An 11,794-nucleotide genomic window follows, 5' to 3' on the forward strand; every position below is an offset into this window, starting at 1 on the left:
TCAACTACACTTCGTTACTTTGTTGCTATTTTGTTTTACTGTAATGAAATATTGTCATTACAGTACACCTCCGCCCTAGACTGCAGTAGGCATGCTTTTCGAAAGTGAAAGCCCACCTAGGAAACTCCAAATCCCATTGTCATTGTGTGACATAACACGAAATTGCATTTATGCCTCACCCATGCATGCAAGGGGGCAGCCCCCGTTGGCACCCCAAGGGAGCAGTGCGGCGGGATGGTACAATGCTCACTCAGTGTACCTCAGTCATCATGGAGGAAGATAGGGGAGATCATTGGTTAATTACTCCCCACACAAACCTGGCAGGTTGGGAGTTGAACCGGCAACCTTTGGGCTACAAGTCTGACGTCCAAACCGCTTACCCATGACTACCCTTGTCCCTTATCCAGCCATAAATACTTGTGTTCATCATAGGTTTGTGTGATAACTTCAATGGGTGGACTGATTTTGACCGAGTGGTATAGAACACAGAGCCACCTGCATGCACACTCACACACACACACACACACCTACACCAACACACACCCACATACACTATTGCCTCTTTTTCACTGCTGCTTTTCTGATAGGCCTACAGCTCACGACTCAGCGGCAGAGTCGAGCTGTATCGAGCTGTAGGCCTACCAGAAAACCAGCAGTGGAAAAGAGGCACAAGTGTCCTTCTACGTGGTGTTGAATAGCTGGATGGCCTTGGGGACAAAGGACCTCCACAGCCTGTCTGTCCTGCAGGGGATGAGTAGTAGTGTTTGGCAAAGGCTGGGGGCAAGGGGTGATTGTACATTGTAGTGTCCTCATCTCAGCTGTGGTAGGGAGAGCCTCCAGTTCTGTGTCTACAACAGACACAGCTTTCCTCTGCAGCCTGTTAAGGCATCCAGCATCTCTCTTCCTAATGCTACCACTCCAGCATGCCTAATAGCACACGTGTCAAAACACACTGGTAGAACATCTGTAGGAGTCTGTTGCAGACATTGTAGAGCCTGTTAGCAGACCAATGTTGCCCAGATGTACTCCCAGGTACTTGTTGGTGCAGACAGTCTCCACTGTCTATCCCTCGATAGGGGTGGGGTGATTCACCCAAGTCAACCACCCTCTCCTTGGTTTTGGGGGTGTTCAGCTGCAGCTGGTTGGTCCGGCACTATCTGACAACGTTCTCCACCAGTCCAAAGTCACTGAGGTGAGTCAGGTGAATCAACTGAACAAGTAAAATCTCACTCCCAACTCAGGTCAAAACCTAAGAGCCCTGAATATGATCATACAGGCCTAGTAATCAATTGTCCTACAAGTTTGAGTATCATGGGCTATGTTATCTTATACCGTGATGCCCTTGAATCTATTGAGAATGTGATTTTGAATTAGATCATGAAAAGTATTCAACCACATCCAACACACACACCCACACACACTCCAAATTTCAGCAGCCCCTGCCTCCTCCACACATCTTGCCACATAGTATAATCAATATTCTTGAGGCTAGATACCATATGAATGCGTAACACAACTATATCAATGTGTTTGAGTGAGTGTGTAGTGTTTGTGTGTGATGTCTATCCCCGCTCGTAATTATTCTCTATTCTGGCTAACATTAATCTGCCGGTGCGTGACTGACTCTTCCTTCCCGCCGAAAGCGTCTGCTTGCCTCGCCTGCCGCCTTGCCTTGCTAACGGCTTCCTCTTTCTCTTCCTCCCGCCTTCCCAGCGTCCTCTGGGAGCGGGCCCGACTCAGAGTTTCTGCAACATCTCCCTCATTCGTTCGGCGTCGGGCGAGAGCCCTCAATCTTCCACGCACACATCTCTCCGTTTGCAATTAATCAGAAATCTCATTAAAGTCACTCAGCTCCACAGGCCAATAAATTAAAGAGTGAGGAAAGAAGAGAGAGTGAGCGAAACAGACAGAGAGAGGAGAGGAGAGAGGAGAGGAGAGGAGAGAGGGGAGGAGAGAAGAGAGGGGGAGAGACATGGATAGAGGAAAAAGAGGGAGAGAGGGAGCCAGGGTGTTTGCATTTACTCTCGAAGGTGGATATGTTCATTTATGTTTATAGAATGAATATTAAAAATGTCCTCCATTCCACCTTAGGCCTCTCCATACTCATCCAATGGTCACTTCCCTCACTTGGCCATTCACTGTCCGTTCAAACTCACTCACCCAGGTTCAACCCTCCTCTTCACCCATCAAACGTCAACAGTGCCATCATATGCATTCTCCTTGGCACTGCACCTGGGTTTATTGTATGCACAGACTGCCCTCTGCTGGCTGGATGACACAGGTCCCCAGACTAAATGGCGGAGCCTAGTGGCTGGAAGGTGTTACTGACACCATCTTAAATCCTAGTCTCCTATGCCCTGTGGCTAGAATCTCTGTGTATGCAACCCCTTAATTATCCAGTTAAAAGAACAATAACAGCATAAAAGAACCATGCGTGAATCCATTTAATAAAAGACTGAATTTTTTAATAGCGCTTTTGTTATAAATACATGGTTATATTAAACACAGTCTTAAAAAGCACCCTCTTTTTTCTTCTGTTCCCACTCTACCACTTTACAAACAAATATAAATTATTTGCATTATCACAACAATCAACAGTCATTATCAAATAGGGGGGGGGAGGGAGGAAACTTTAAAAAGTCAAGTCATTCAGCGAATGCAAAGAGAGTCCGTGGTGGGTCTGGTGGTCCCTGATTAGACATCCTCCACCAACCCCACCAACCCTTCCTTCCCCCCCATCACATCCGGCTGAGACCTGGCCCAAGTGCGGTTGGGTTGCAGTCGCCTGCCTGTTGTCTAGGCTGTGTGAAAGTCTCATTCGCCTGAAGTGCAATCATGGGAAAGCGCACGCTTCCTAATATAATAAGTTACAATAATGCGGATGCTGGATTGATTTATTTTAAACGCAGTAGCCTTGGCATTTGCCAGTAGTAGTAGTGTTGATTTGGTATGCTACAACAATGGAGGGCGGGACATCCCGTTTTCACTCCTCCACTTCCTGTCTAATGCTTAATGATCATAGACACCGAGGGTGCAAGTCAATCTTTGTCCTACCGCCCTTCCGATGGCTTGCTGTCATCGATGACCAACATTTATATTCAACATCTTGCAGAAACATGGTTAAACGGTCATTCTTTCTTTTGTAATCGGGACATTAAATGGGAGAACCCGACCAAAAATCACTCTTCGCGGGCTGACAGCTGGGAAACCTTTTTGTTTTCTCCACAAAGGCGACACTGAGGCAAGGGGCCACAGGTCACAGTAACAGGAGAGGACGGGAGGACAAAGACTGGCTTGCACACATATACTGTGGATAAGTGGTTCCCAAACTGGGGGTTGGGATCCCTAGGGGAGGCGCGGAGGTACTGAAGGGGTGTCGCAGGACAAAAGGGACATTGCATGAACATGGGAAATCCACAGGTTAACAGCTAACATAATTGCATAATTGGGTTAGTAACCATATTCACTTGTACTGTAGGCCTATTTCCTGTGTATTTTTGGCAATATTAGTGGACAAACTATTAATGGAAAATCTAGCAATGTTGATTTGACTAAAAATTGCCTGGACATTTTTTTGTCCATTAATATTGCTAGATTTTCCATTAATAGTTCGTCTGCTAATATTGCTAGAAATCTATTGCTAGGCCAAAAGGGGGTCCCCGCTGAAAATGTTTGGGAACCACTGCTGTAGATAATATATAAAGAATGTCTATGTTGACGATAATGTGGCTGAGGGGTGGGATCCCAAGATTTTGGTTTGCATCGAGTCTCCAAGCTCTGCATCATGTTACAGTGTTTGCTGCATAGTAGTAGGTTAGCTTAGCTTAGCTAGCTTGTTCCCTTGAGTAGACTGGTTAAAGGGGACACTCTTTGACAAAAAGGTGACATGTCGAACTTTTTTTAGAAAGTCTCTCTAGAGACTAGCTGAAGTCCTGAGAGGGACTTGAGTAATTAAAGTCATTAGGCTACGTCTACAACGTTACTTCGTTTCTTCCTGCATTGAATGCAAAACAACATTTGTCACTGTCATCACATAAGTTAAACTTTACCGTACCATAATACGGTATGATACAATAACAAAATAAAAAATCTATCCGGTTTTTTTTGTTTTTTCTTTAACTTCAGGGACCATAGAAAAGCTCATATTAATGATTGAAACACCTTTGGTGTGTAGTCTATAACCCCTTTACACCAAAGAGGAACCTTTTGAAGGCCAAAACAAAAATGAGCTACAGTGTATTATGCACCTTGTCATTCAAGGCAGGTCCACCTAGAACTACTGGCTGTTTAAAATCACAGAAACCTTTTTATCTAAGAGTGTCTGGTCTAAGCTGCATATGTGTGTGTGCGTGTGTGTGAGTGTGTGTGTGTGTGCATCAGGGAAGGAAATAAGGTTTGCAAAACTGACAAATAATTGGTGAAACATTCTGGACACTCACTGACCATCACATTTCCATATTTTCACCAGTATTTGGTTTGTAGCTGGGCTAAATTTCCAACCCTCCATCTGTGTGTGTGTGTGTGTGTGTGTGTGTGTGTGTGTGTGTGTGTGTGTGTGTGTGTGTGTGTGTGTGTCTATGTGTGTGTGTGTGTGCTTGCATGTGTGTGTCTGTGTGTGTGTGTGTGCATGTATCAGTCAGGCTTTGCGCAGCACGTATTTGCCCTTCTGCAGCTGGGAGATGTAGATTTTGGTCTTGCTGCCGTCTGGTCGCTTCAACCACACCTCCCCTGTACTGACCGCAGTGATCACAGCCCTGTAGGACACGACAAGACAAGACACAGGGAGTCAGTCAGAGAGAGAGAGAGAGAGAGAGCGAGAGAGAGCGAGAGCGAGAGAGATAGAGAGAGAGAGAGAGAGAGAGAGAGAGAGAGAGAGAGAGAGAGAGAGAGAGAGAGAGAGAGAGAGAGAGAGAGAGATGTCCTGCTGATCACAGCTCTGAAAGGAGACAAGACAAGACAAAGGGAGAAAGAGAGAGACCGAGAGAGAAAGAGAAAGAGAAAGAGAGAGCGAGTAAGGTCTAGGTATAGCCTTATACGGCACAGGCCTGCCTACAGTATAAACATTACATGGGTAAAGTGCTCACACGCATCACAGGCATGGAGTCTCCAGGCAGTGTATGCACACGTGGAAGAAAAGCATTATTTATAGATTGGATCTATAAATGTGTTTATTCATGTGCATGTACATGAGAGAGAGACACACAGAGAGAGAGAGACAGAGACAGAGAGAGAGAGAGAGAGAGAGAGAGAGAGAGAGAGAGAGAGAGAGAGAGAGAGAGAGAGAGAGAGAGAGAGAGAGAGACAGAGAGAGAGCGAGAGAGCGAGAGAGCGAGAGCTATCTTGCAGGGCCGCTGACAGCTTTGGCTGAGACCAGGACAAAGTAAAAGGAAAGGGCCCCCTCCCCCTATTCATTAAGTATAATGTAATAAGGACCCCTCTCTCCCTGGGCCTGGGACAATATATCCTTTTGTCTCCCCTGCTCGGCTTCCCTGCGCCCCTGTACTGACCGCCATGACCACTGCCCTAAGGGAGACAAGGCAAGACAAGGGACAAGACGAGAGGGAGTCAGTCAGGTGCGTGTGTGGGTCAGTGACATTTCAGCGGTAGCACACGTCACAGTGGCGCAACGACAACCAGTCCCACTGTTGAATGGATTTTTTTTTGCTTTTAGTGGACTACATAAGAAGCATATTCATTGCTGCATATCAACCATGAATTACTTATTAATAGGGCTGGGACTCGATTAAATTTTTTTTATCACATTAATATATAGGCTTTGAAATTAATTAGTCGAATTAATCGCATTCTAATCGCATTTAAATATCTGACTTGAGAACAGTGAAAAAAAAAAAATTCACATGGATTTTTAATAATACGATAAATAAACTTAATCTAAAAATATTATTCATTTTTAAAAGAAGAGAGAACTCTTCTCAATTTCAGCAGGCGGTTCACAATCAGGCGTAAAGCTGCCCTCCACTGGTCTAATCCAGAACTATGTAGCTCTATTACAGTATACTGCGAATTTTTTAAATCGTGTTAATTAATGAATCGAATCACTTGATTAATTAATCGAAATTAACGAGTTAATGTCTCAGCCCTACTTATGAATTTATAGGCATTAGATGCCGTTGTGCCACCTGACGTCTGATCACCCCCAAAAATCTTTGACCCGTAGAAGTATTTCAGGCCTGTAGGGGGACAAGACAAGATAGAAAGAGCCAGCCATTTGGTTAGTGTGTGTGTGTGTGTGTGTGTGTGTGTGTGTGTGTGTGTGTGTGTGTGTGTGTGTGTGTGTGTGTGTGTGTGTGTGTGTGTGTGTGTGTGTGTGTGTGTGTGTGTGTGTGCGTGTGTGCGCCTGTGTGTGTATTCTGTGAGTGTGTGTTTGGCTAAGTGTGTGGAGCTGTGTGTGTATTTGCATTGGTAACTTCCTGCATGCAGGTTGTGTGCATGTGGGAATAATGTGGAAAGGTGAGTATGCGCATTTACAATAGGTGTGACTGTGGCTCAGTGAGTGCATGTGTATGTGTGTGTGTAAAGCCTGATACATAGTCATGCTGTGCTGACTTGGGGTACAGCATGGACGTACTGTCAGCGGGATGTGTATTCCTCATAGTCGCCCTGCGTGCGCATGCAGGAAAGGGCGTGGTGTTTTTTTCCCGCTGAGATTTTAATGACGTCAATTCACCTCCGTGACAACAGGGGGCGAACTAACTCATTCAGTTGAGCCCAGTCCCTAGAATGAATCACAAAGCTAACCAGCTGGCTATGTAAAACGTAATATTCCACTAGTAGCCTACTTCTAAAAGTTGGGGCATAATTAGATGGTACAACATCAGTTTCTTTTTGGTCAAGTACTACATGAGATTAAATGCAAGACAAACGCCATTTTAAAAGACAATAGACAGCATGAATGGCCATTCACACCTGGGGCCTAGTAGTAGCTAGCCAGCTAAGTCAGTCATTACAAACTCAAAGCTAGTTGACTAGCCACCTGAAACGTAATTCTACCACTAACAAAAAAGTTGTGGCGTAATTAGACATGAATGATAGCATACAAGATTCTCTCTTTATTCATGTTTTACAGTTCAGGTGGTTAAAATGCCAAACAAAAGCCGTTTTTAAATACAATACATCTAATGGCCATATTAACAGCTAGCTTAGCAACTGTCAGCCAAACCCATTCAAACTCTACTGGACATTAGCGAACCCTGTTTTAGAAGCTAGCTAGCCACACTACAAATCAACAAAGAGGCTTCTTGCTATTAATTTAAAAAGTTGTGGCGTAATTAGACATGGATGATAGCATACAAGATTCTCTCTTTATTCATGTTTTACAGTTGAGGTGGTTAAATGAAACAAAAGCCATTTTTAAATACAATAGATAGCCTATCTAATTAACAGCTAGCTTAGCAACTGTCAGCCAAACCCATTCAAACTCTACAGGACATTAGCGAACCCTGTTTTAATGAGCTAGCTGCCACACTACAAAATAACAAAGAGGCTTCTTTGCTACTACCACACTACAAACATATCATTTCCATGATGGCCTTTTATGGATATTTCTAATTGATTTTTTGGAAGTTGTACTACTGAAATAAAAAACAGTTTCTCTTCTCCCTGTCAAGTAAACTCCAGTGATTTCCTGCCAAGTCAACTGCATCGTGTTTTTCGTTTTCCTTCAAACCTCCGCGGTAGGGTAGAAGAATAGAACACAACTGACCTATCAGGGCTGAGTTCCCCCCGGACTGCCGTAAGCGCATTGACCAATCACCGTCTTCAAGCATAGCTCAGCTCACGGACATTTCAGCCTGGGAGAAACATGCGTGTACTGCAGCCAGGGGTCGTTTTGTCGCTGCACAGGGGGGCGCGGTGGCTGCTTCTCTGTGCAGAACCTCCGTGAACGCGCGACTCTGAATCCCCCTTAAGTGTGTGTGTAAGTGTGTGTGTATGTGTGGTATGTGTGATGTGTCTATGCAAAATTGCGTCTGAGGAGGACAGCGGTCAGTGGGTGACGCATGGGTGAGAGAGAGAGAGAGAGAGAGAGAGAGAGAGAGAGAGAGAGAGAGAGAGAGAGAGAGAGAGAGAGAGAGAGAGAGAGAGAGGGAAAGAGTTGGAGAGAGGGAGAGAGAGAGGGGTTTGCTGTAAATTTCATGAGTCACAATGACTGCAGCAGTGGCCACCATTACACTGGCCTCAGGCATCAACACACACACACACACACACACACACACACACACACACACACACACACACACACACACACACACACACACACACACACACACACACACACACACACACACACACACACACTAAAAATGCAGTGTTAAATCAACACTTAGACAGTAGGCTACTCTTGGAGAGAGAGAGAGATAGGCTGGGAGAGTAGAGGAAAAAAGAGGGAAGGTAAACAAAGAGGTAAATTAGAAAGGAAAGTCAGGGATTCGAAAGAGACAGAAAGGGAAAAAATGAAAATCAGACTTAACAGTGGGAGGCTTTGGAGAGAGAGAGAGAGAGAGAGAGAGAGAGAGAGAGAGAGAGAGAGAGAGAGAGAGAGAGAAAGAGCTCAGTCTATACCGCCTAGAGAGAGAGGGAGAGAGAGAGTAGGGGGAGATTGAGAGTGAATACTGACTGTGCTGGGCTGTCATCGTTGACCTCTAGCAGAACGCTGTTGCCTTTGCTGAATTTCTCCCCATCATAGTACAACGTGCCCCCCTCAGTGCGCACGGAGAGAGGCTGCCGACCTACAGCACAGAGAGGGAGGGAGAGAGAGAGAGAGAGAGAGAGAGAGAGAGAGAGAGAGAGAGAGATGGAAAGAGAGAGAGAGATGAGATGGAAAGATAGAGAGGGAGAGAATTGAACAAGACAATGAGAGTTGGACAAGTGAGGGAAAAAAAACATTGCAGACAAAACAGAGTGAGTCGGTCAGAGACACAGACAGAGGGGAAGGGCAGAGGAGAAGATGAGGAGAGAGAGAGAGAGAGAGAGAGAGAGAGAGAGAGAGAGAGAGAGAGAGAAAGAGAGAGAAAGAGAGAGAAAGATGGAGGGAGGGGTGAAGGAGAGAAAGAGGTGATGTGAGACAGAGAAAGAGCGAGACAGAAAGGAAGTGAAAGAAATAGATAAAATGGCAGACTGCAATGCTTCGCATTCTGGCATACTAAAGCAACACCCCGTTTTTAAGGTTGGATCTGAAAGCGACAACACAATCAATAATAATAAGGTGTACAGACTAGAGCGCTATCTGGAGTGCCGTAATTGTTGATAATGTGTCACTTTTAATAAAATATGCAACGACGGCGGGCGGCTGGCAGTTTGAGGCTGACACTGAGCCTGGCAAAACTTTATGGAGTTCATTTGAGGAGAGGGAGAGAGAGAGAGATAGAGAGAGGTGGAGAGGGGTGGGGTGCAGAGGAAGAGACAAATAAAGAGAGAGAGAGAGAGAGACAGAGAGAGAGAGAGAGAGAGAGAGAGAGAGAGAGAGAGAGAGAGAGAGAGAGAGAGAGAGAGAGAGAGAGAGAGAGAGAGAGAGACTGCAGTGTCCTCTTCATCTTCATCATCATCATCATCATAATAGTCATCGTCATAATCAATGTAATCTGCACGGAGATCCGCTAAGGGGGAGAGCTGACTTCTGTCAGATAAGTTTGGCCCCTGGCAAGAGTACGTGTAATGTGGTATTTACTTAATAAGCAGAAAACACACATACGCACAGACAAGCAATGGCCCACTTGCTCACATTCTCTTTTCTCTCAGTCACTGACTTATCCGTAATTTCCGGACTATAAGCCGCTACTTTGTCCTCATGGTTTGAACCCTGAGGCTTATACCACGATGTGGCTAATGTGTAGATTATTTCGTACGTGTAACGAGCACGAAGTGAAGGGAGTTAGCTTCAGAGCTAATGTTGTATAAATATTGAAGACTATAATGTTGGATTCTTTCCATTATCCTAACTCACGTCCTCTGGTGTGTTTCTGGCCTTGTGGTGACGTCGCAATAAGTGTCACTGATGACAGAAGTTTAATTCAGTATCTCGCAAAAGCGCTATTGAAATTCAAAATTTCTTGTTTGCAATCGAGATCTTGAATGTGGAAGAGTCCCCCAAAAGTTGTGGCTAGGCTGACAGCCGGGGAAGTTTGTTGTTATCTCCACGGAGATGGGGCATCAGGGACGCGTGAGGCCATAAGCAAAAGACGAGGACAGGAGTTAGGATAATGGTGTGTACCCGTGGACACCAACCCTATAAAGAGGTGCAGCCTACATGAGAACATTTTTTCTTGCTAAGTTTGGCATGTGTGGCGTATGTTTGGGTGGGGCTTATAGTACAGAGGGCACAGTACTCAAGCAGATGAGAAACAGTTCATGCACAAAAATGCTATATAGTCCGGAAATAACAAAACTCAGAACATGCAAAACCACCATGATTCAAAAACAAAGGACTTGATGTTATAATTACTGTGAAACAGCGCATTGTGGGTAATATAATTTGCTATTGCATATTACATACTGTACCTTCTGACTTCTTCTTGAGGGGCGTAATAGCTGCCTTAGCCTGTTGAGAAAATGACAACACACACACACACACACACACACACACACACACACACACACACACACACACACACACACACACACACACACACACTTAGATGAGGACCATTGGAGATGGGTGTTCTGTTTGACTAAGGGTCTTACGGTGGACCCCCTGATATTTGCTGTACCATGGTCCATTAGGGAGGAAAGCATCATGTCATGTATACCTTCTTAATGGCCGTCCAGTCCTCAAGGATGTCAATGTCCCGTAACATGTAGACTATGTAAGGACCTGATGTACAGAGTGAGAGAGTGAGAGAGAGAGAGAGAGAGAGAGAGAGAGAGAGAGAGAGAGAGAGAGAGAGAGAGAGAGGGTTATAACAGTATCCAACAGTCACTGTAGGCCAGTGTTTCTCAAAGTGGGGCGCAAGTCCCCCTGGGGGGGGGCGCTGAGGCATCACAGGGGGTGCGTGTGACATCTGATTTTGGGTTTTTTTCCCCCTCAAGGAAATTATTTCCTGTCTCGCCAATAAGCAATATATTTTAAGCCCTCACCAACATTATATAAATTGTCATGAATTTGAATTGCATAGGAAATGAACACTGGTCCTCAAAGCAGCGATCGTAAAATCAGTCTGTGCGAGTACTGCTGTTGCTTGGGGGGGGAGAACTACTACTAAGTTTGAGAACTACTGCTGTAGGCCGAGAATGTTGCTATGTACAATACTCTCCCGTGGCTACAGCATTTACTGTAGAAGTGAGGTTAGTGACGGTCATTTACTGTAGAAGTGAGGTTAGTGACGGTCATTTACTGTAGAAGTGAGGTTAGTGACGGTCATTTACTGTAGAAGTGAGGTTAGTGACGGGCCTAAAATGAATTGTGCCCTGGGCAAAATAATAATGCTTCTAATAACTGATGAGAACCACTTGTAGTACTGTATTATAGCAACAATGTAATAATAGTGTAGAAATGACACTTTTAAACGTTTTTGATATATTTATAACCATTTTAACATGTTTTTTTAAAATATATTTTTTTGGTCTTTACGACTTAATTATGGACAAGACAGTGTGAGAGGTAGACAGGAAGCGAATGGGGAAAGATGGATCGGCAAAGGACCCGGGCCGGGAATCGAACCAGGGTCAGCCGCATAGCAGGCGAGTGCCCTATCGGATGGCCACGCCAGGGCCAATTTTAACATGTGCATAGCGATTTTCGCGGCGTCATTTGTGGTCGGGGTTTCACGACGGGGAAGGG

At 45.0% G+C, this 11,794-nt stretch overlaps 1 protein-coding gene across 2 annotated transcripts in view; it reads right to left on the bottom strand.

Moving 5' to 3' along the window:
• Nucleotides 1-2,443: 2,443 nt before the first annotated feature.
• brms1 (BRMS1 transcriptional repressor and anoikis regulator) overlaps nt 2,444-11,794 on the bottom strand; it is a 30,140-nt gene continuing 20,789 nt past the window's right edge. For both annotated transcript variants that reach the window (XM_063186246.1, XM_063186245.1), the window contains 4 exons: nt 10,764-10,828; nt 10,516-10,555; nt 8,636-8,747; nt 2,444-4,754 (listed from right to left, as the gene is read on the bottom strand). In XM_063186246.1, coding sequence (XP_063042316.1) covers nt 4,637-4,754; nt 8,636-8,747; nt 10,516-10,555; nt 10,764-10,828 — 335 coding nt within the window. In that variant the 3' untranslated portion in view covers nt 2,444-4,636. The remainder of the gene's footprint in view (nt 4,755-8,635; nt 8,748-10,515; nt 10,556-10,763; nt 10,829-11,794) is intronic.

Source organism: Engraulis encrasicolus, chromosome 21 (genome assembly GCF_034702125.1).
Source record: "Engraulis encrasicolus isolate BLACKSEA-1 chromosome 21, IST_EnEncr_1.0, whole genome shotgun sequence".
Taxonomy (NCBI): Eukaryota; Metazoa; Chordata; class Actinopteri; order Clupeiformes; family Engraulidae; genus Engraulis; species Engraulis encrasicolus.